This window comes from Thermobia domestica, chromosome 17, assembly GCF_964235325.1.
Source record: "Thermobia domestica chromosome 17, izTheDome1.hap1.1, whole genome shotgun sequence".
Lineage (NCBI taxonomy): Eukaryota > Metazoa > Arthropoda > Insecta > Zygentoma > Lepismatidae > Thermobia > Thermobia domestica.
Window position 1 is genome coordinate 170,774,836 of NC_137470.1, and position 26,267 is coordinate 170,801,102.

The window sequence follows — 26,267 nt, forward strand, 5'->3', positions numbered from 1 at the left end:
AGACGGACGAGAAAATGTCAAAGAGTGCTACAGACATATAAAAGTAAAGAGAGTATTATAACAAGCTGGATCAATACTGGATTGTTTATGATCACTAAACTTAATTGAATGTGAAACTAATAACAAACAGTGCGAATTTCGCGTCGATACCGTTATCGTCTGTGTGCGTACCGCGTTAGTGAATAGTATTATGGGCTAAAACTTAAAAAGCGATCAATATAATACAGGTTTGAATCAAAAATTAATGTTATGAAGAACAATTTGTAATCTTTTGAAGTATTTGTGAGTATTTGTGAACAGTAAAGAGGGCATTAAAACAAACGTCATTACGACAGCCCGAACATATACATGTTAAACTAAATTGATTTTATTTAATGAAAGTGTTCCTATCTATTTATATGGTTAGTTTTAAGCTATGTGCATGCTAAATTTGTAATGTTTGTGCTTCAATGTGTATAACTGAATAAAAATCGTACCGGAATATTATACAGTCATTCACATGGTGATTTCCGTATGTTCGCGCTCTATTGAAGAAACTGATCACTAAGTTCACAGTTTTGGTTTGAATCCCAACGTGGTAATGTAGCGTACCGAACAGGAATATAAAAGAATCGAACCCCGACCGGTTACAAAAATGGGTTCCCGAACAAGGACGTACGAGAATCGAACCCCGACCGGTTACATGGTGTAAACTTGAAAAAACTGTAATAATAATAATAGTAAATTAGTATCTGTCTGAGTATGAGTATCTAATCAGTGTGAAACGTAAGAGTTCCAAACCACGCAAATTCAATACTCTAATTTTAAACAGTACATCTATAACTACTTGTTGCAATACACTAACAGGATCATAGAACCTGTTGCAGGGTAGCTGAATCCATAAAAAAAGAAGAAAAAAGAAAACATATAAAGAAAGGTATTTCTTGCTATGCCTTACTGATTTTTTTTCTATGGCGCTAAAGGTTGAAACCAAAAATCGTTAATTTGAACCACTTCCGTTTGAACACAGCGTCACAAAAGAAGATAGAACCTATCCTTGGAAAGCAAAATAGATTGCAAAACTTCTCGATATATTTTCACAGTTTTTGCTTTCCGAAAATGTAAAACCAAAAGTACACGTAAATTCAACCACTTAAGGTTTCGATACATTGTTACGGGTTCTGATAATGTTTGTATGATTGATACGTTGTATCAACCGTAAAAATCATTTGTCGCTATCCAATACCATTTCTGTTTCATGGTGATACATTTTGAAACCGGAGATAGCTACTTTGAACCACTTCCGGTTTGAACAGAGGGTTAACGGAAAAGACGGAATCTGTTCTTCTGAAGCTGAATCGATTGTAAGAAACCTCAATCTCGATATCTGTTACCGTTTTAACATTAGAAATCAGCACTGAAGGCGGCCGTAGAAGTAAATCTGGTTTTCGTAGATTGTGAGTTATGATAATGTACTCCCTTTAGACACTTAATCGATTGAAAAAAAAAAAAATGTTTGTGGCTACCTATTAACATTTGTGTTCCATGTGATAAATTTTGAAATTGGAGTTGTTTAATTTGAACCACTTTTGATTCGAACAGAGGGTTAATGGAAAATATGCTTGGCCAGCTAATCGATTGCAAAAAACCGTATCTCGATATCTCTTTCTAGTTTGCTCTATAGAAACAAAGGATATAGTATACATGAAGCTGCATCAGTTCCCGAAGGAGCAGGACGCTCATACTTTTAGGGATTATTCATTGAGTATGTACGAACTTACAAAGGGGGTAACAAAGCGACTTTTATTTACTTATCGACTGATACGAAAATAATAAAGAACGTACCTGTACTTTATATCTGCATCTGTAGTACCCTTGTACTTTATCTATGACTATGTGTGTGTGGGGGGGGGGGGGAATTTAACGCATATCGCATGTCTTGTGCATATGGATAATTCTTACTATTGCACTACGTAGAAAATGTATGGTATTTCATGTAGAAGTGGTAATAGAACACAGAAGAAGCGCAGATCAGGGGGTTCTCATGTATACTATTACCGAAACAAATATTAAAACCGGAACTAATAGCAAATTTGAAACAGTTTCTGTTTTGATAGAGTGTTGTCAATAGTCATGTTACGTTGCATTAAGACATTGAATCGATTATTAAGAAACCGCTTCTCACTGTTACCGTTTTCGTACTATGGGAATAAACGTTGAAAGTAGAATTGGCTAATTTTAACCGGTTTGAACAAAGCTTCAACGGAGAAAATGGAACCTACTCTTGGGACGCTGGATATGTTGCAAAAAGGCACTTCTTAATATCTTTTACCACTTTTGCTCGCATATAGTGTCGAATCCATAGTTTGCGGGGCCACTGAGATGTACAGTCACATTTCTGATGCCGTTTAAATCCAAATTCAACCATGGTATTTGGGGGACGGTGTTACGTGTGATAGCTTTATCACACTTTAATTATGAAAAAAAAAAAGAGAGAAATAATAGTTAAGCATAACGTTAACCTAGAGGTTATGCAAACTTTCCGAACACTCGGCTTATGTAGCGCCTCTAGTGAATAACTTTGAAAATACTGAGCTTCGAATGAGCTGCAGGTTACCTAAGCGGCCATTCGGAACGAAATGTAGAACTGGGCAACGTCGAATTTATACTGGTTCTATATTGTATATATTTAATCTAATCGGAAAACAGTTATTGTTCAATAGTTAAAGTGTTCTAAATTTGAGAATATCTTAAAAGTGTTAATGTTCTCTCGAAGTTATTCTAGTGATATATTATATTATCACTTATTTATTTGGTGTCTAATTATCTGCTGAAATTTAGAGGCGAAACTGTGAAATAGTCCTCCAGGGGGTATTAAATGGGTATTCAGTGTGTTTGGAAAATGGTGAGTGTTATACTTTTCTCATATTAATTCTATTTGTGAGATATATTTGATTGTTATAAATTATATATAATTTCAAGAGGAATTCTGCAAGAAATTAGATTTCTGTGGTTAATAATTTCTATAAACAACTTAGCTAGCAGTATTAGATTTTGTACACATGCTGTGTTGCAAAATAGGATATTAGATTCAAAGATATTTCATATTAGTAATCATATTTTCCATATTGTAATCATATTAAATGTGAACCATTGTTAAATTTTTTGATAGTTGTTATAAATTTTTCTATAAAAGAGAAAAATCTGATTCTCCATTAATAGAACCTACTATACATAACCTACAAATAATACGAATCGGGAAGTTCGTTAGAACGATATTAATATATGGTAATTAAATGCTAATTTTAGATCCAAAGATTAATGCTTTACAAATTTAATATCTTACCAGTATATTTCTTAAGAAGGAAAATATATGTTTGACCCTGGTACTTTTTACCAGTGGCCCAGAACGGCGCCCTCCAAGGCACGTTACAAAGCTTCAACGGAGAAAATGGAACCTACTCTTGGGACGCTGGATATGTTGCAAAAAGGCACTTCTTAATATCTTTTACCACTTTTGCTCGCATATAGTGCCGAATCCATAGTTTTCGGGGCCACTGAGATGTACAGTCACATTTCTGATGCCGTTTAAATCCAAATTCAACCACGCTATTTGGAGGACGGGGAGATAGATAAAAATCTCAAATGACTAATATCAGTGTTGAATCCATAGTTGAATCCCGTTGTTTTCCGGGTTGTTGAGATGAACAGTGACAGTTCCAATCCGCAACATGGGGATGAACAGTGTCCCGCAACATGGGGAGGGATATATAGATAGATATAGATATTGAAAATGACCGATATTATTAGTTTTCGAGGTCGAGATAATGAACACTGACATTTCCAATCCTGTTTAAACCCAAAATCAGCAACGCAAGTAGGGGAGGAGGAAGAGGGAAGAGAAATATAAATATGGTCGAAATTGACCAATATCAGAGAGTGCTTTAGTAATAGGAAAAAGTGACTGACTAACGGAACATATTACTTTTATTTTTTAATGTAACCCAGCGAAGCGATTAATTGATGGTAGTAACCTATAAATAAAAATGATATATATAAATATAAAAAGTCATTATGTTCGTGACTTAACTCTTGAACCATCCGACAGATCTCGATCAAATTTGACACATAGATGAGGTTCAGGCCTGGAATGTCTTTATCATTTGACTTTGACGCGGAGTTTTTTTCTGCAGAACATAGGAAAGGTGTATTCTGTATAAAATTGTAAAGCATAACAAATACTCTAACATTTACAAGTCCGCTGATTTTGTGCGATTTAGCTTTTTCCACTATCATAATCTGTGGACATATCCTCCGTCACTGACGCGCTGCTTCCTACGGACGAACTCCCGCGCGGGCATCTCTGCTGCGCTTCTGCCTTGAATCGGTTAGACATGATTCGTTCTTTTTAGCAGACAGCTACCACAGATTGGCTACTGTTTTCTGTACTAGTCAAGTCTTTTTGCACAGTAGAGTTCATGACGTTCGTCTGGGAGCTTTATTATACTGGTAAGGTATCACATCAGTTTGCATGCTTATTATTATTCTTTATGGAATTATTTGGGCATGTGCCAACAAAATAAGAATGCAGAATGTCTTAGGGAAGAACTTGGATCACAAAAAGTGAATATTATCATCATTAATAATAATGGTTATAGTTAAGGAGCCGTACTTCCCATTTAGGGAAGGACCAGAAACGCCATACTTTCAGGCATTATTCATTGACTATCTAGGATGTTAAAAAGTAGGTAATAGACTAAGATCTTGCCCTTGTACTTAGCGTGTTTAGGTAGTGCAACAGTAAGATGTATCCTCGTGCACGGGAGATGAGAAGTAGCTGTTCTTAACTATTACCGTTACAATTTTGACATTTACGCTCCATTTCCGCACTGCTTTCCCACTAGTAAATTATAAATGTACCTGTCCCTCCGACTCCATATACAGTGCCGCTAACCACATCAAAAACAAACATTTTCTTGACTTAACTACTCTCCTCACCTGACATTCACTTACTCTTCCTCAAAATGAAAAATAACATTTTCAATTCACCTGGTAATTTCCTAAAATTGGTTCGGCGATACAGCACTTAACCCGAATTGAAGAAAGTAGTATTATCGTATAGATTGAGCATAGGTTGTTAATTAATATTGTAACATCATGTTTGAGTTTTATCGAGTCATACAAAAATAACGCGCGTCAGTTGTTGAAATTGTGTGATAGCCGTAGTCTACTACACTGGCGAAAAGTTTGTTGTAAGTGTTGAAATGCACTTAACCCTTAACTAGAGTGTTACGGGTCAGATCGCTGTAACGAGTAAGACTTTGCATGTATATTTTTCATTGGGGTACGGGTTAGTATATTTTCCTAAAATTTGTATTGTAATTTGCTATCTAATAAATACACAAAAATGGCGCGAAAGGTGCGAATAAACATTATAAAATGTTTTCATATTATTCGTCTTTTATATTTAGTATGTTTAGCTTAAAAAATGTTTGGGTCATTTTGACCCGTACCACACCAATTGTGTAACATATAACACCACACTAGTTAAAGGTTAAACTACAAAAAATAAGAACATTTAAGCTAATCTAATTTAGTCCATTTTATGCCATAGAAAGAGTTTTCCAACTCTCCTCGTTTATGTTTATCCAGACCGCTGCTGACGCGTCTGCTCCCTACGAATGCACCTCTCGCTAACACTCGTGTTTCCCTGCTGCACTCTTGCTTGTCCTGACTCGCCCTTTGGGAGGAGAGCACCAAGCACAAGTTGCTTTGTGTTGTATGCACCAATTTTTATGCATGCGTCTACACGGTATTTTGAACGATGGTAATAGTATACATGAGAACCCCCTGATCTGAGTTTCTTCTGTGTTCTATTACCACTTCTACATGAAATACCATAAATTTTCTACGTAGTGCAATAGTAAGAAATAATCACTAACAAGTGAGCCAGGGTCATAACCTAGTAATTTGAGGAGAAACTAAATAATATCCCTTATTATTTTCGAAATATGTTTAGTACAAGGGGTCCACAAGCACGTAAAAAACACAAAATTTACAGGAGAAATGAGTGATGCAAGTACTTAGACGTAACATAACGTAACCTACCTAACATGAACTAACGTACGCTAACCTAAACTAACGTAATATTAGAAACTAACCAACCCTACCCTAAACTAACCGAATGTGAACAGAAATTACCAAAATACTAACAATTTTTAGGGGTTAAATTCCAAAGTTGGGCGTCCGTTTCCAGCAATTTTTTTTAAAATTTACAGGAAAGATATGGATAATTTGATCGTTTGTGTGCTTGATAATATATAAGAGTCTCGAAAAATCTGTTTATTTGTTATATATAAGTGGTTATAAACATGGGACTCATCGGCGAGCGGAGGGAACTACTTGGCGCAAGGTAACCGAACAGTTGCATTGTGGGAAAGAAACGAGCATTTATGTTATCAACATGGCGAATGTACAAGGGCAATGAACTAACAGTTTTAACATTTGTGAAGCAATACGTTGATAACGAGCAAAATCTTTTAAAAGTTTGTGAAGAGCACGGATTAATGAACCTAATAAAAAATTGCAGAAAGTGTGGAAAGGAGATAACAACGAAAAAACGTGGCAAAAGCGGACGCCCAATTTCGGAATAAATGCCTTTTTTAGAGAAAATTGCTGGACCCCTTCTGCTAAACATAGGCCTTATTTTCGTGTAGTCCGACGATACAGCTCTAATACCTTAAATTATTTCAGTTTTCTTACCTTTATCTTTCGCAAGTTGACTCCAATTTATACTTTCGGTTCATTCTACACAAATTACAGAATTACGTGGAATAAACTGTTTAGTCATCAAAATTACTGATAAAATCTTACCACCTAGGAGGAGAAAGAAAAACGCTGAAGAACCCATGACTTCCTCTACGAGCCGTAGTCCTTCGAAATGGACAGTAAAATCAAACATATGCACTTTCTTTCATAATAGTGAAAACATAGCAGAAACAAATATTTCATATTATGAATATCCCTCCCATGAGCTAATCTTGTCTTAGACCATTATCGGTCAAATAGGTAGGTGCACCAGCTATATAGGCATGTGTGCAACAAATTCAAAATTGTCTTATGTGTACATCACACGATGAATTTGTGATTCAGGAAGAAAATTGAATAAAATACAGGACATAATTGGGGAAGAGAAAAGGACAAAATCGGCAAGGTTCTAGATTACTAGTTCCCCTTCCCATTGAGCAGTAATAAAGACAGAAAACAACGTGGCCTGCGGGCTCTAACCCGCCATCATTCGCTAACACTCGCTCGGCAATACTGTGTAAATTAAACGTATAAAATTTAGTACAGAAAGAAACCAACCCAGCTACCTACATGCGGGACCAGTAATCTAGAACCTTCCCGACACAATCGGGAAAAAGGTCAAAATCGGGAAAGAAATTCAGACAGTGAAAGAGGGCAGAAAGCCATATTGAACAGGGCAAAAAGCTAGATAAAAGTGGGAAGTGTAAAATGAAAAAAGAAAGAGTATAGAAAAGAAGGAGATGTATGTACTGTAAATGTAAAACAAAGTGTAAGTGCAGTGTAGGTGTATAGGAAATCCCACACCACACACGAGGCACTCGCCGTAACGGCCACTGTCGAACTACTCCCAAGAACTAATTCTTTTATTTATTTTTTTTTTTTGGTACAAAACCTTAACTTTAATTTACGCCTCGGACATAAGTCATATAGGCTACTATTTTTATTACAATATCTTATATTTGCCTACAAGTAGGATTTTTAAATGAAAACTAAATTGTCTAAAAGCAATCACAAACAGGAAAAAGACGTGTCAAAATCATGAAGAAATTCAGATTGAAAGAGGAATAAATACCCAGAAGAATGGGGCGAAAAAGATAGAGAAACGTGAGAAATGTAGAATGAAAAAAGCATAAAGGAAGAAGTGGATGTATCAAGGATAAATGTACAAAGAAGAGAGATGTAACTGTAGTGTATATGTGAAGAAGGTTCCACTTGACTCTTTACCTCCACACAGCACAAAGAAAACATAATCCACCTTATGCAGAGTCGTTTTGACGTGTGATTAGTTTCATACTAAATATCTGACAACCGCAGGAAAAATATGTTAGTCGAACTCTTTAGTATGCCGCTAATCACGCGTCAGAACGACTCTGCATAAGGGCCAATATGTACTCGAAGGTTGTCCCTGCTGAACTATCTGTTGTCAGCAGGGCTACCAAAATGTGAACACAAAAAGTCGCGAAACGAGAGACGAAATTACTACATGTATTCAGATTCAGATCAATGCCTGACCGGGTGGGAGTATTGGATATTTTTGAGAGAGATTCTGCCTGAGCAACTAGAAACTGTGCCACTTGCTGTTCATCGAAACATGGGGTTTATGCACAACGGTGCTCCAGCACATTTGCTGTGGAGGTAAGAAATTGTCGCAACGCATCCTTTCCGAACAAATGGACGGCAGAGAAGGACCGGTATCTTGGCCACCTCGCTCATCCGACCTTAACCACTTATATTTCTTTTTCTGGGGCCATATGGAACAACTAATCTACGCAACGCCTGTGCAATCAGAGGATCATTTGGTTGCTTGAATTGTTGCTGCAGCGTGGAGCATTCAGAAAATACCAGGAGTGTTTCAACGCGTTCGCAGCGTCTTTCCCTTTGACGCCGCTGTAACCTTTGCGTTGAAGTGGCGGGTCGAAACTTTGAACACCTTTTGCAGTGTCCGTTCTGACAACCATCCTCTTTCCATGTAAACAAAGACTCCCCTCTGTAACTTGCTCCCTACAACCACCTTCTGTATGCAGTCCCGTTATACGATTTGGAACCAGAAATATCGGCCCCTGTTACAGTACGTACAAATATTGTGAATGGAAGGAATATTTTGTTTCACATCCGTCAGTTTATAACATTGATTGAGAAAAAACGTGCTGTAGTCGCATTTGTGTGATGTACTGATCGAAATGAGTGTGCTAAATAATAATAATAATTATTATTATTATGCGTTCTTTATTTGTCTGTAGTTCTTGTTCAATTACTGTAGTTGTAAAGATAGATGCGTTCTCAAAAGCATTGCGATATCATTAATATGAGCAGATCAGCAATCGAAATTTCTTTAGTTTCTGGTACTTATCGGCTTGTGCCGTACGTACATATTTTTACATTCTACCGACGTACAGTTTCCAGTGAATTCTTGTACAACGACTTTACTAGTACTTTTTAAGGACGTATGCAACCACACAGAGTAATTTTTACTTCATCCGTCATCTTTTATCTTCGTATATGAGTATTGACCTGCCACGTAGCATTATTTCCAGGCAGTGAAATGTCCTTTACATGTTGTTGTCAACTCAATTTACATCATAAAATGTCAGGGAATCCCTATCATCCTTAGGGGTATCCCCTGCGCCGCCATTGAACAAATCTGAAAATTGCAAATTTGGATAGAGCAGGTTAGGATCCTTTGTCGATATTATGCCGCATCACGTCTACAATCAGTAGTTTGTGCAATATTTAACTCTAAAGTTTGTTTTCCCACGCTTTCGGCAGTCTATAACACGTAAACGACACTTTTCGTCCTATGTGTACTGGAACTTTTTTGTTTGTTTCGCTCTCAAGAATCGACCTCTGTTTTTGTACAACTAATTTAGCGCCATACTGTGGAACGTCATTAGAATCAATTTGACCATACTAACGCGACAAAAGTAACTGTTCTCAAAAACAGCACAAATTTTCTTTGTTACCTGATAATATTACACCATGATATATTCCACATACAGGGCGTAAATCATGCCCCCCCCCCATAGTCATTTCAAGATGAGTTTAATGTTTCATTCTAAACGTAGCTTCTCCTGGAATGGCATCCACCCTTCAAGTAACTGCCCTTCCACGGTATCTCCTAAATCCCCCATGCCGTAAAGTTGTCTTCCAGCTGATATTAAGATTTTTATTCCAAAATCCAAAGCATCAGTAAGAGTACCCACGCAAGTACGACCCCTTAATTGTTTCAGTATTAATCTGAATAAAGTTATACCGAAAAACATAACATTCAGCCTTATTATAATGTCTGGGTGGACGGTTCCTAACAAGGAAAACTGCATTTCTGTCGATTTCAAATATTGAACTAAAACCGAACAAAACAGTCCTCAAAAAGGGCCCAACAGTTCTTAAACCGAACTGAACCATTCTACAAATCGAACCGAAAAGTTTACAAACCAAACCGTTGCAAAACCGAACCGAACTGTTCCCAAATCGAACCGAACCAGTTTGAGGTCCAAACCGATTGATTCGGTTTAAACTACAAACCGAACCGAAAGCGGGTAACCGGTTCTTGGAACACCCCTAAGCGTGAGGTTGAATGAGCGTGATGTCAGACTGGTGATGTGAGCGTGAGGTCACACCGGTGAGATGAGCGTGAGGTCGAAATGAGTTTGTGAACGTGAGGTTAGGTAAAAGTGGTAACCTCTGTCCTGGATATCGTAGCAAAAAGTATATTTGTTTTTTCATGCATTGCACAAAAAACACAAAGAGTGACCGCAATAGAAACGAAACAAGGAAAAAATCAATGCGATGTAAAGTGCTTTGACTCCCTCGACCAATCACTCAACGTATCGCTTTCCTTATAAGCAGGATGGCGTAATAGGTAATAACGTGGACTCAAGTTCATGGGTTGCTCAGATCGTTTCCCGCTGAAGACACGTTTTCTTTCTTTACAAAAATAGAAGTCTTTTTGTCCAGTCATACGAGGAAAGGAAATTCTGTAGTAATACATTTAACTTTGGTATTCACACTGTCGCGATCATTATTTCTTGCATTTCAAACCGCGCAGTTCAAATAAGTAGGTAAATATCATTTTCCGGTCTTTTTATAAACAATATCCCATGTGTTGTCGTCGGCAAAGCTCTACACTATGAATCTTAAACTCACAAGTTTTTGATAAAAATGTCTATTTATTACTATTATTATTAGAACAACAAAAGAAGGAAATAAAAAGCTACATACTCGAAACTATAGGTAGAAACAGCAGAGATATACTTTGTCAGATATTTCCTAAGTATTACACATTAACGTAATACTATTATTACATTTACGGATTGACAGATAGAACTATTGTAGTAATAAATTGTTTCACCCTTCTTCTAGATAGGTTGAGTTGATTTCATGTTTAAAGTCCCTTTCAGCAGCGAGGCAATGAGACGAGGCCTACTGATTAACGTGAAATTCGAACATGTGCTCCCGCCGGGAATCAGGCTCTTCTAGATAGGAAGGTGAGGTGACATCTTGAATACAATCGTTCGTGTGACTAGAATTGTAAGTTCGATCACTATTTGTAATTAGTATCGTTTCTTTAATGCTTTATGAACCTTGCACGCAGCGTTAAAGCTGATAACTTATTCGCTAAATTATGAGTAAAATTTGAAGACCGAGTCAGTTGTATAAATTCGGACACGGATCGAACTAACAAGAGCAGAGTAATGTGCATGTCTCTTGAACAAATAAATCCATTTCTCTGCCTTGGCCATCGTCCCTCGCAGAGTATTAGATAGAAAGGTACTCTGAAGATCTTGTCCACGGATCAATTTCCGCGCACGCCGAACCATTTTTATTTCTTGAGCAGGAGTAGAAAAGACCAAAAAAAAAAAAAAAAAAAGAATCAAGATACATGAAGTATAGAGCTAACGAGTACGACCGAACAAGAGGCATGGGTAATTACGTGATTTGTTTAAAGAAACAATAATATAGAGGAAAGATGTGTTGTCTATTTCTAAGAATGGAGTGTAAATTAAAGAAGAAACTACAATAGCTATGTTCTGTTGGAAGACAAAGGGAATGCACACTCTCTTAACAGAAAGAGAAGCAAAATATAAAAGTACATTAAACAAAAAAAAACTGAATTTGTGTGAGTGTGAGAGAATTTTTCTCTTGCGTTTAGAAACATCAACAGAAAATATTGAAATAAAATAAAACATCTCTCTTTGAGATATTAAGACAATAATTACTTAATTATAATATCATAACACATGAATGGAAAATACATAAAATAATGTTTTCTATATGAAAAAACAACAAAAGATATTACTTCACTTTACCAGAATTTCTAGTAGAATTTACAGTAATAAGCAAAACAAAGAATTTCATTTGCCCGAGAGCTTCGAAAGAACAAAGATAAAAATGAAAATAAAATTTTCACATAGAACTGCCACAGCATTAGCTCTCCCGAGTTGTGCTGGCTAGGGTACAGAGGCAATGAAGGATGATGTAAATACTTTATGACAGAATTGGTGGAATATATAACGTGGGAGGAAACGGGAAAACTCCAAGAAAACCCACGAGCACGGTATTTTCCACCACAAACTCATATGACAGGACGCTTGGCACCAAAGGTGAGCGTTTTATCGCTGAGCCACCGTGTCTCTTATGACTATCCCGAAAAGGGAAAGAAGTATAGAAGTCATGCCTTGTTTTCCATGGAGACATTGAAACGTGGTATAATCACCATTTGTGGCAATGACATCAGACAGGCGTTTCCTCATGTTGGCTACCAGATTCAATCCCATTGCCGGATGCACTTGGAAATGATCCAATTCCATCACGTGAGCCTAAAAAAGGTCCTGGTCTCTGTGCTATCGACGTATTTCTCATTCTTGAACCATAGAACCCCAAGATGTTCTATGGGGTTACGATCAGGAGATTTGGTAGACTAATATATGCAGCTCAGTTCAGGATTATCATCGAACTATTCCGTCGTCTGTCTTGATGCATGAACAGCACTATTATCGTGCATAAAAATGAATTCCTCTTGTTCCGGGAAAAGTATTTGAAGGGATGGCAGTAACGTGTTATCTAATAATTGAATATACAGGCCATCCTCCCAGGAACAGGCACGAGCTCACCAGGACCCACAGCTGTCAGTCATAAAACCAAATAATTGAGCTGAACTTGGGCCGAGTGCGAAGTTCGAACTACGTGCTCCAAGTGATATCGTGTTCCACGTGGTTGGTATAATATTACTCTCCCGTCTTGGTCGGAACGAAATATCTCATCGCACCAGATGACTAGGTCCCAATGTGGTTGGGAAGTATTCACATGCTTCTGAAGCCCACTCCAGACACATTGCGTTGTGCTCTTCTGTTAGAGTAAATTTCTTTGCGGGACGTGCATGATTGATTCTAGCAGACTTGCGTCGTCTTATTGTTTCAGTAGAATATGGATGTTCGCACGCTTTATAAGGAGTCACGAACTTCTGATACAAATATAAGAAAATAAACTAGTACTTACGGAAGATAAAAATAGAACTCTATTTCCACAGTTCTTAATACAATTCAAAGAAAGCGAAAATAATGTCTGCAGTCTTTTCTTCTTTGAAAATTAGAAGTTAAGGTGAGGAAGAAATGTAAATCGGGACCATCGTTAAAAACGTTGAAGTAGCCTCAACTTGAAGAACGTTTCGTGATATTTTCCTCATTGAGGAAGGTCTATATAACTTGTTTTTGAGTTAAACAAGGAAATCTCGAGTAAGTCATTGTGACACTCATATAGCCTCGTTGCTGAAAGGGACCTTACACTCCAAATCAACTCAGCTCACATAAGAAACGTCTCGTTAAACGAGCAATAGTATCTTCTGTATATTTTAACTAGGTAATGGTTTGAGTGGAAGATGAAGTGACGCGGCAGGTAAATGGTTCGCACATTGAACTTCTATAAGGCGGACCTGGGTTTAAATCCCCGCCAGGGTCAAACTTCTTCAAATATTTCCATTTCAATGCATGTTCAGTATGAGACGCAAGATCTTTCCTCCAGAAAGGAAAAAAAAAAAAAGTTGGAATGAGGAGAATTGGAGAAGGTCTCTCAATGGAGGCAATCATTTACAAACTTATTTCCAGCAGTTGTTCTAGATTTGATATTTTCACCTACTTTCAAGCATTTTCTGATTCATGCGTGGTCAGTGTTTTCATTTCTCTGAATATACAGTATATAATGAAATACATTACATACACAGCAATATTGAGATTAATATATGGTATTCATTGTTCAACACGCTCTGAACCATAGAGATTCATCTTAGAATGGAAAACTGTTTGGTTAGTTACCTACTCTACAATTTTAAATGCATAAACACCTGGCTCAGTGCTACCAACTGGTGACAGTGCCCAGAAAACTTTCGTGTAAGTTGGGTTGCGTCTATCCTGGCGTTTTCACAATTGCAAATTATCTGGACCTAAGGTAATGGAATTAGAGCACTCGTGGGAGGAAAGATACATTTTGCTGGCGGCTGTACATGCAATGCGACTTAAAAGGGTTAAATCTTTACTTATAAGTAGACTTCGGATTTTTGCATATTTGCATGCTTTTTTTCCTGATGTGATATTGATATGCTCTTTAAACAGAAATTCGTTTCAGTTGTTTTGGAGTAAAATAGCAGAGTTTTATAGTGCATATCTGTGCATGTTTTGGAGGTTAGTGCATGTTTATATCGTTATTGCATATAAATACATATTTAAAGGAACGACCAAATCGATAATTTTTAACGTCCAACAACGTTCCTTATAAATGAAATTTCAAGTTCTAATACAAATAGACTCAATCAAGATCATTAAATGATTCATTGTTGTCGGTTTAGAATATCTTCCAAGGTCATGTGAAAGGAGAATAACAAAAGGAGTGAGTGATTCATTATCCCAGCAATGATGCGCGACTGTCACCCTTTTGGAAGAAGATATAACAGTGTCAAATTACCTACAACAAAATTTCCACGTCACGCATCTCGGAAGTTAAAGTTGCTGCTGTTGTATATGTGTGGATTTGAAATTGTGTTGTCCCGTGGCAGTATAAGAACACCAAAAGAAAAATCTAGGTCCATTTAGTTGTAGTGCGACATCCTCAAATTCAAATTTTAATTAGCTCAAAATTGTGTCGAATTTTTGAACATTTTTGTACCACCAAGAATAAATTCCGTACCATTGAAATAAACCAGATACAGTTATTTAAAAATTTGGACACTTGGATCACCTGTAGTGAGACATTTTCAAATTCGAATTTCAATATTCTTGGTGGTACTAAAATCTACAAAAAATAGGGAAAATTCTAAGTTAGTTAAAATTCAATTTAAAGATTTCGCACTACTGGTGATCGAAGTGGCCAAAATTTTGAAGTGACCCTCCTTTGTTAATTTGAATGGTTCAAATTTTTTGATGGTACAAAAATATACGGAAATTGAACAAAATTCTGAGCTAGTTAAAAATTCGAATTTGAAGATGTCGCACTATGAGTGATCAAAGTTGCCAAATTTTGAAATGGCTCTTTCTCGTTTATTTGAATGGTACAAGATTTGTTCTTGGGTGGACAAAAACGGACAAAGTTCTGAGCTAGTTAAAATTTGAATTTGAAGATGTCGCACTATAGGTGTTCGAAGTGGCCGAAATTTTGAAATGGCCCTCCTTTATTAATTTGAATGGTACAAATGTTTTTCTTGGGTGGGCAAAAATTGGACAAAGATGTCGCACTACAACTAAATGGGCTCGAAAAATCTTCTAGAAGTTATCTTCTGAAACAATGGATTTAAGTTGAGAGACGTTAACAATTCAAGAAAAAAAATACATTTTGCAAAGTGTATGCTAAACAAGAAATACTTTCAAAGTAAGCAAGCTTGTTTTCAGAAGAGGACATTTCTATTTTGTTCGACAGCAAAAGACCAAACTTCAGCAGCGCTCTACTTTTTTGCCTTTGGTAAGGAGTTTATACAACTATGAAACAACCCAGATGTGGCTTTTTTTCTTTATACTCGACAGAGTTCATCCCAAAGAAATCATTGAAAAATGTATTTCGGGAAGAAATGATCACCCCTTTTGAAAATGAGCTCTAAGTTAATTAAAATATTTGCTTTACAAAATCTAACACTTGTCACAACAGTTACTTTCTGAGGTAGGGAGATAAATCCCAAGTTTTCCTTTAAGAAGTTTCAGGGGCGTCATTTCAGACTTCGCTTCACGTTTTGTACTAGCATATTAGTAGACAATCGATTAAAGTATATGTATTCCTCAAACTCTTCGAGGGGGCAATTGCTCCTCCTGCTTCCCTACATGAGAGTAAATATAGAGCATGTGTTGCTTTGATATGCACCTCGGTCTCTCAAAACGTAACTTTCCTACCAAGTTTTCTGTTATGTTTTCGATAACTTTACCTTCTTCCCATTCATGCTCTATATTTCGCTCAGATCACTTTATTCCATTTAAAATATCAATATTATACATTGTAAATTATTGCTGTTTGAAACGGACAGTGTTACGCTAGAAGAAAATATTCTATGATTTACACATAATTGGATACAAGAAGTAATTTCAAGTGGATTTATTCTCTTTTAAACAAGAACATAAGGTTTTTGAATATAAGGTTTTAATACAGTAAAAGCTGCCTTCAACAGGTCCCTTATTAAAAGGAAATTTATTTTAAACAAAATATTTCACGGTCCCATGAATTTAAAGGTAAAAAAGTGTTAAATTCTCTTGATTAGGTGAAACCTGTATTGCTGAACAACGGATGTTAAAATATATTTTTAACGGGAATTTTCAAGTTCCGGAATGCAGCGTTCAGAAAAATTTTAGACATTCTTTGAGAGGTTAGGTGTATGAACTACGTTGTCTGTAGAGATCTTCGTTTACTTTTTATCCTACATATTTAACCTTTAGTTCATTGTCAAATAAGGCCCCAGATACCGTGCGAGTTTTTGAATGAAGTGCAATTTTCATAGTCATTCCGAAATACCAATAACTAGTTCTCTAGCTTGTCTAGAGACATGGAACAAGAAGCATGATATACACAATAAATCAAAAGAGAGCCAAAAGTAAAGGGAAGTCCGCTGAAAAGGGCATAGCATCAATTTTTTTATCTTGACCTTCAAAACCGTATGTAGGCTTTTTTCTTATTCTTTTTTTTTACTGTAACTTTTACGTGCATTAATTCGTAGTATAAATAAATACTGTAATTGAATACGGTAGCCTGTGTTCAAAATTTTGTCTCCCCATGTTCATTATATATATGTACCTTATTTATTTTTTTAAAGCATAGATTTATTTTCGTTAATTTTAAAACCTTCAACAGAAATTTTTGCGAGTCCTGTTCAATTTTGCTAGGCAGATTTTATTATATGCTTATATTACTTGGCTCGTATATAGATAGATAGATAGATAGATAGAGAGAGAGAGAGAGAGTGTGTGTTATATAAGTAGATTTATTTTAATTTCACATACTGACTGTGAACTGTTTGAACCCAAAGAAACCAAATGTATTCAAGAAGCCTTGGACGCTTGCGGAGCTGAAAACATTAAATGTGACCTTACACTTATCAATACTCATTTCATTTCATTTCAATTTCAAATATCCTAACGAGATTAGAAGAGCGATGATTAGGACTTTGCAGTGTATTTGAGCTGTTTGATTCAATAATGAAACAGACTCCACCAAGACCAATCGGACAAGCGCTTCTTCGAAACGCGCAGTCAATAGACGCGAAAATCCTGGTCTAATGTAAATAAAATGGAACAACGACGCACGAATTTCAGATTTATTGGCAAGTAATACTGCTTCTTTGAAATACTGTCTCTTAACGACCCGTGACACGGAAGGAACATTTTCCATGTACAGTAATGTTTTGACTGATAAATGCAGGTTTTTGCCAGAAAACACTGAAAACTACATAGTTGTGTTTAGGCATAAATGCATCATAGTTATACAACAAGTATATGTAGTTCAAGTAATACAACTTTTTTCTCTAAAGATAATAAAATTTCTAATTTAACTTTAGCTTTTGATTAGTTCATATTTACCCTTTTTAGTGCATACTTGCATGTTTTCATGATTTTTATCGCATATTTTGCCGTTTTTTAGTGCATATCGATCCGAAGTTTACTTACAAGTACTTGTAAATTAACAAAATTAGGTGAAAATTAGCACTGATTCTTCCGTGTTTCTTATAGTTTATTTACGCTTCTTTCACACTTTTTAAAACCACATATATATATAAAGACCTTTTCAACATGCTAAAAACAAAATTATAAGTTTCATTATTATTTGAGACGACACTACTAAACCATAAAATTATTCATGAAGGTAAACATCCCATACGAATACTACATTAGGGTGGTCCTTAGGTATATGGGAAAGAATAAATTTTCGAATTTCTTCCGCCGCACCCCCTATTTGTTTTCCTTTAGTAATAAAAATATCATACACAAAATTTCACAGAAATCCATGAACGTTAACCCGTGCCGCAAAGCACTTGATTTCTGAAAATAAAATTCCATTGAATTTCAATGGTACTCGATTTACTATTTGTCAATAAACGTATAATAATTATCACAAATGTAAATAGAATAATATAAATTTTTCTTCTGTAATTCAGAATTGACTGGTGTTCAAATACAGTCGGTTGGTTATCAGGCAACAAGCTATCAGCATCATAATCATCGTCCATACATATAGTACTTATAGTAATACATAGTGTTATGAAATGTAAAAATGAAATGAAATTTTGTTTTACGTCCCACGGTTATGCCGGTTAGGCTAAAGGAGACGGTGATAATGAGAAATGAATGAAATGGTGGAATGAAGAAAGTGGGAGAACACCGAGCACGATGTTTGTCCACCACAAAGTCCACACGGACACAGTGTTATGAATTACTGTGGAAAAGACATTGGGATCTATTTCTCATGCAACTTGTTCCTTAAAACTTGCATTAGTTAGGAATCAATCACCTAGTAAATACAATAAAAATGATAGTGGCTGTTATTAAATGGAGAAATGTAGATCTACTTAACGATAACTTTTGTTTTTTTACACAAGGTAGCTTTTCCTGGATACAAATTTCTATAGTCTTGGACCACTTGCAAAAGGAATTGCTTCTGTTCTTCATTTCTAGTTAGAATTGCATTGTAATCTTAAATTACGTTTACGCTCTTTCGGCTGCGTCATTTGTAACATACAGCTTATCAACTACTTTTTTCCAGAAAAGAAATTCATAATTTGTCGACCAGCAAACCGAATCAAGGTCCAAAAAAACATATAGGAATAAAAAAAAAATCATAGGACTTCGTGTTCCCTGTCAGAAAATCTGCAATTTCTTTTTCTCCAATACCACCTATTTCATTAGCGTGCAGTTCAAATCGCTTCATCGTTTTATATGAACTTTTACCATTTTTAAATTTTTTTTTCTTTTTTTTTTGCTTTTGTTCGCTACTGACATTCTCGTCAAAAAAAAAAAAAAATGAAAGTGCCACACACTCCTCTGAGAGGTACCAAAGATTCCAGGAAAACTTCAATATAGCCACTCTCGAAACATCAGAGTTTGAGTTCGTACGTTTGAAGACTCTTCAAAAATTGTAAATCTTGGTGTGGTGCACGAGTTGCACTGGGACAGGAACAAGGAAAATGCACATTTCACGCAGTCCTCCTCCTGCCCGCTCACTTAATTTAAATTGATTACGGAAGAGAAATATTTTTAAGCCATATAAGGCTTTTCCCATTCAACTTCCCTGACAACAACTCCAAGGAAACGGAAAGAAATGCCTCCAGGAGGCGTATTTCCTAGAAAAAATACTGTTAACTCCAAAAGTTCGCTGTAATCTGCTCTGCAATTCTCCATTTCCAAATTTTGAACAGCAAAAACTAGCATATATCTTTCTTCGTGTTGCAGAGAACTGAATTGACACTTCGATCAGAAATTTCAATAACAAAATGAATGTGTTGAAATCTTGGGCACTCTTTATAGAAACACTTAAAAATTGGCACCTCTGGACAGGAAGAAACTGAAACACATTCTTCAAATAAACACTTTAATATCGATTCAAAAATGTGATGTCTACACAGAAGATATATATATTTCTGTTCAAGAAGAATACAAGCTCCATTGATACGTTCAGTATTAGAAGTTGTGTTCTAATGCCAATGCTGTTGTGATTAATGTATGTATGGAGCTCTATCAATTACTTTATAGCAATCAAGAGCCGCGACGAGTCGTGGAATAATGGAACGTCATCTACCTCTTGTTCACGAGGATCCTGTCACTGTCTCATCAGTTTCTACTCCACCCATTGGAATTGTATTTTCTGTTTGGCATACATTTTCGTCTTCACTTTTTGAATTGATAATTGACAATTCACCCAACTCACTCACTCTACACTGTTCCTTTTTTAATTCTGTTTTCGAAACGTTTAAAGTTCTAGTCGCTTTTCTACTCTTTCTTCTTTATAAGCTAGACACATGTCCCTACCAACCTTATTTCCAGAACGCCCTTTTCGCCTTAGATATATATGGAATTCCTTGTCCTGCTGAATTGCGCTCTATGAAATAAATCGGCTAACATATCTAAGAAATATGTGTCTTGTCTCCTCTTCACTATTTCTTACATTTTATATTTCAAATCGACGCTACATTTCGTACAATCCAATGAGTTTATCGATAGACCCCGTACTATCGCGAGTATCCTTGATCGGTATTCTTGCTTCAGATCAAAACATTTCTGTTTCACGAACAGTTAACCAAGCACTCTCTCTTAAAGGTTATTCCACCGTTCGCAAGTTATAAAACAACGAACTAAGAACTTGTCTGTTGGACATTAACTTAGAACCCAATATCTGTTAACTCATATTACCAACGAGGTAAATACCACTGCGATAACTGTATTCCCTAGTCATCGAACACATAACAATCACTTTGTTTATTTAATGATACGTGATGATACAAGACCCACACGGAAACTTCAATCCCCTGAAAATAACGATGGCATTATCATATCAAAAGACTACAAATACCAAATGACGGAATTCAAATACATATTATAAACAGTCTAAATTTATTTTAGTTACGATTAGAGTTGTAATTAAAAACAACGGGAGAGAACGATTTAGTTGTAAAAAAAAAAAAATAATTGTTTGACATTTGTTTATTATTTCCAACTTAATTTTGTTTATATATATGCTCTAAATTACATATAAAACGGAATTAAATACAAGAATTGAAGCCTGTGAATGCATTGCCATCTATTGAGCAACATAGGAAGCTACTGTTTTCTAAATCGTATTCCTAGAAAGATTAAAATGTCTTTGCGGCACCATTTATCATCGTCATAACGAACTCAAACTTACACAGGACACTTTTCTCATTAAAAGGAAAAAAATTAAGGGGTGCGGTCTCAGATATATACAACTTGAGAAATAAGGACCACCCTAATACTACATTCACAGTGAGGAGAAAGCACCGTAAACACCTAAACCGGAAATTAACTCCAGTTGAATTGAGAATGTTGTTTACTCCATGACGCAAAGCAAGTTCTACTTAAAATTATCTTTGTTAGAAATCTCAGACTCTTCATATTTAAAGGATTTCCTACTGAAGTGTAGCGAAATATGGTGAACTAGAGATTGCCTACTTATGAAATTTCTTCCACAAATATCGCAATTGAATTGTTTCCTATCCTGTGGAAAGTGTGTTGCTATATGGTCTTTCAAGTATCTCTTAATCTTTGTTTTACCACAAATTTCACAGCAAATTTTAATTCTCTCTTTTTTTGTATGTACTGAAGTTATATGACGTTTCACACTGAATGCAGTACAAAATTTTTTTCCACAATATTTACAGATATGGGACCAAGATTCCCTATCAGTATGAGCTGATAGCATATGTGCTCTCAGACAACTACGAATATTATATGTTTTTCCACATATGTGACAAATTAATGGGTTTTCCTTAAAATGGTGCTGCATGTAATGTTCAGCTATATGTGCTTTGAATTTAAACTTCTTTCCACATTCGTTGCAAGAAAACTCAGGTTTATCAGAATGGATTCCTTTTATGTGAGTACGCAAGTGTGTTTTCTGAGTGAATTTAGCATCACAGATTTTACAAACAAACGGTCTCAAACCAGCATGTAAATTTATATGAGTTTCTAAATATCCCTTTCTCACAAAACCTTTACCACACTGATCACAACTATATCTTGTCCTATCCTGAGAATGAATGTCTTCATGAAGTTTCAAATTTCTTTCCTTGATGGATTTGCCACATATTTTACATGGAACGTATTTTATCCTTATGTGTGAGTTCTTCATATGCGAATGTAAAGCACTTTTACAGGAGAAAATGTTATCACATAACGAACATTTGACTATCGTTGCCTTCAAATGCACAGTCTTAATATGATCCTTATAACTTTGTTTTAGTTTAAAGGATTGTGGACAGTAAGTGCAATTGAATACGTTTACTTCATCGTGTTTACCTTTCATGTGAGTTTTAAGATTAGACTTTTGAGTAAAACTTTTCCCACATTTCTCGCAACTAAATGGCTTGTTACCAGTATGTGTTCTATTGTGAAGCTCAAGATCCGTCTTACTTGCGAATGGCTTGTTACAAACTGTACATGTGAAACTGAAATCGTGTCGACGTTTGTGAATAGTGAGATACTCCCTAGCTTTAAATGATTTTCCGCATTCATCACACGAGAAGGTGCATTCTTTATGTTGTCGTAAGTGTTTATCAAACAGTAACCTGACACAGAAAATTTCTTTGCATATTGAACATATTATTTTGTCTTGTGAATGCTTTTCTACATGGAGCTTAAAGGTATTTTCCTTAGTGAATCGTTTTTTACAATATGGACAAGAGTATTGTTTTGCAGTATGACGTAACATGTGATCCCGTAAGTTTCCTTTCAATGCAAAAGAACTTTTACACACTGCACATTGGAATGGTTTCTCTCCAGTATGTATTCTAGTGTGAAGCCGTAGACTGGATTTGTCCGGAAACGCCTTTCGACATATATTACACAAGAAGCGGGGATTATGGTAATGTTTATGATTTATAAGCGAACCTTTTACCTTGTATGATTTCAGACATTGAGTGCATTTGTATTTGTATTCTGGGTGTGTTCTCAAGTGGTGCATGTAGTCATCCTGACAAGTGAAAGAGTAGGAGCACATGTCGCAATTGAAAACCTTGTTTTTATTTTTAGGAGCAGTTGATGTTCTTGATGAACTTTTCTTTACACTATTGTAATCGACAATGGCAGTTTTCACCATATTCGCCTGATATTTGTTAATACTTTCAGAACCATTCTTCTTATTGCTCAGATCGACGTTATCATGTATGCTCGTTCCATCTTTTGATGAGAACTTGACCCTGCTATGAGAGAAAAAAGAAAAATACTTTATATATATGTAGGATGTTCCGTAAGTCCGTTTACATAGTCCATCTCCGTAACTATTAAAGATACGAAAAATGATAAGATAACAATGTTATTGGAAAGTATGTATTTTCAATCTACAATGTTAAAATTTCGGAACTGGACCAACCGTTTGGGCTCTACACTGGTATAGCGCCCAATGGTAAAGAAAATTGCAACGTTGCCACGACTTTGTTGGAGAACAATGAAGGAAAGTGCTTGTGGTTTGAAGTATCCTGGAGCAAGCAAAATTGAATGGACGGCCACTATGAGGGATATGCAGAAGGATCACACCCGACATCAATCCAAGGCAATGTCGTCACAATCAGAGGAGGGGAGCAGGTACGAAAGAGAAACTGGATTGAATTTATTCACGGCAAACTGGTATTAATGGCAAAGTGATGTCAACGAGATGAGGGAAGGGGACAATTGAATAAAATTAGCGAAAAAAACTAAGTGCCAAAACTCAAAAACCAGAAAAAAGTCGATAAACATGAGTCGCAATACAAGTTAAAAGGGTACTGCGACCATGTGAGTGCTTTAAAAAAGAAACAACAACTTTTAAGCCATAAACTCTTTACAAATATATTCTGATTGCCACTAAGACAACTCTGAACGAAATAATACTGTCTTAGTACCAATCAAAATACATTTGTAAGGAGTTTTAGCTTAAAAGTTGTTGCTTCCGTTTTAAAGCACTCACATGGTCGTAGTACCTGTTCGTAACAACTCATGTTTTTCGACTTTTCTTTGGTTTTTGAGCTTTGGCAATCAGGCCCTTTCTAATTTATTCAACTGTTTTCTTGTCTCATCTCGCTGACATCGATTATCCATTAATACCAGTTTGTTGTGAATAAATTCAATTTCTCTTTCGTACCTGCTCCTCTCCTCTGTTGGTGACGCTACTGCCTTGGATTGACGTCGGGTGTGATCCTTCATTGTGGCCGTCCCTTCAATTCTGCTTGGTCCAGGATACTTCAAACCACAAGCACTTTCCTTCATTGTTGTCCAACAAGGACGTGGCACCGTTGTACTTTTTTTTCTTTTTACCATTGGGTGTTATACCAGTATAGAGCCCAAACGGTTGCTCCAATTGCGAAAATTTTACCATTTTAGATTGAAAACACAAACTTTCCAATAACATTGCTCTCTTATCATTTTTCATATCTTCAATAGTTACTGAGATGTTTATGTAAACATACTTACGGGACGGATATATATATATATATATATTGTAGCGGTATATGGTTTTAAAATTTTATTTTAGTAATAAAAACTAAAATTTATTAAAATTAAAACTAAAAAAATTAAAGTAATAATATAATGTTATGTCATACAAATACGTGTATTTGTTTATTTACGTAAATGGTTGTATTTGTGTTATGTTGTTACTAAAATAATGGCTAGACGCTAAGTCGTTAGTTTGTTTATTTTGTTTTGATTTGTAAAGTTGTAAACAAAATCTATAATGTTATTAATGTAAAATCTAGTTTGTTAACATTAGCACAATTTAAATATGGCACAACTTTCTAATCTGCAACAATTATTAGTCTAAAAATTTAATCACAATATAATACGGGTTAAAACCAATGTTTCACCAATAACTCAGGTAAACACAAATAAACAACAAAGCGGATTCCAATGTCTGGAATCATAAACAAAAACCTCTTGTTGGAGAGGATCTGAATCAGAAGGAAATCAAAAATAAAACAAAATAAATCAAAAAATTCAAAAACACTAAAAAAAATTAGCAACCAAACAGTAATCTACAATCCATTACAACCACAAATAAATTAAAAAATTTTTACTCTCCATTCAACGTTCAACCATAATCCAATTCTTATGGTTGGCTTTTAATTAATAATCAGTTAAAAATTACATACAGCCAACTATCCAAACCAAAAAATCCAAAACTAAAAAATCCAACCTCAATCCAAACACTCATCATATAAAGCAAGTATATGTGCCTCAACTATGTACATATTAATCGTAATACAATTTCTAAACATTTACAATTTATAATCTAAATAATTATATTACATTCACACTCAAACACACACACAAACATCATAACATTACTTAAACCAATACATTTATTAAACAAAACAAAATTTATCATTATTTCCTCTTAATTAAAGTCAACCTACTCATTTTAAAAAATAAATAATAACAACTTCTAAACGTCACCCTTTATTCATCCCCATGCTTTTAAGGCACGACGTTAAGAAGTTGTTAATATATATATATATATATATATATATATATATAGACTGTTCCATAATTCGTGTAATTTTCTACAGCACTGACAGAAGATGAACTTTTCACAATATTAATGTAAAATTTGGCATTCTTATTGAGAAATATCTGAATTTTCTCAATTGTTAAAGCAAATAAGAGAAAATTGCTGTTTAGCCTCCCTTTTGGGGGTGTAAACGCAAAAGTTTATTTTCCTTATGGGAGATTCAATGTTAAATTTTGGAAGCAGTTTTCTCCAATAATAATTCGCATAGATTTTGGGGCAAATGAGTTGTATTTGTCACAAAATGCAAAAACACTCATTCACAAACTACTAAAGCCGTCTCAAACACTATTTTGCGAAGGCCCCCCTTTTCGGTGGCACGCGGCATAAAAAGGTGGTGGGTGATGTGATACCAAAATTTATTTTTGGAATGCCAGTAAGCGTCAGATTAATCACGAATGTCACAGAATTAATGCTCCAATGCTCCTTACATAAAAGACTGACTGATAATGGTACTACAATCCCCTTTCAAAAATAATAATTTAAAAACTCACCATAAATATCCTTAGTAGAAACATACGAGAACAAGGTATTTTTTGTGTATTAACGTGAAATTTGGCGTCATTATAGCAAAAAAGTATGCGTAGTGAAACGTCAAAGAAAAAAAAACAGAAAACATACTGCGTTTCTTCTGTCGAATAAGGAAGAATCTACCTTGATGTAAATTTAAACAATATAACGAACCTCCCATACTTTGTCCTTACGATGTTATGCATATTATATATATATATATATATATATATATATATATATAT

General features: G+C 35.4%; 1 protein-coding gene across 8 annotated transcripts in view; it reads right to left on the minus strand.

The window, feature by feature from the left end:
• The window catches only part of LOC145674494 (uncharacterized), a 277,738-nt gene that overhangs the window by 160,830 nt on the left and 90,641 nt on the right, over positions 1-26,267 (minus strand). For 3 of the 8 annotated variants that reach the window (XM_081744632.1, XM_081744634.1, XM_081744629.1), the window contains exon 1: positions 6,853-7,040. The exons of 1 other annotated variant lie outside the window; for it this stretch is intronic. Coding sequence is in view for 3 of the 7 variants with exons in the window: in XM_081744627.1 (XP_081600753.1) it covers positions 21,328-23,173 (1,846 nt within the window). In the remaining 4 variants the exon portion in view is untranslated. Of the gene's footprint in view, positions 1-6,741; positions 7,041-16,402; positions 23,174-26,267 lie in introns of those variants that run through there. 4 more of the 8 variants (XM_081744627.1, XM_081744628.1, XM_081744630.1 and 1 more) reach the window with 3 other exon arrangements.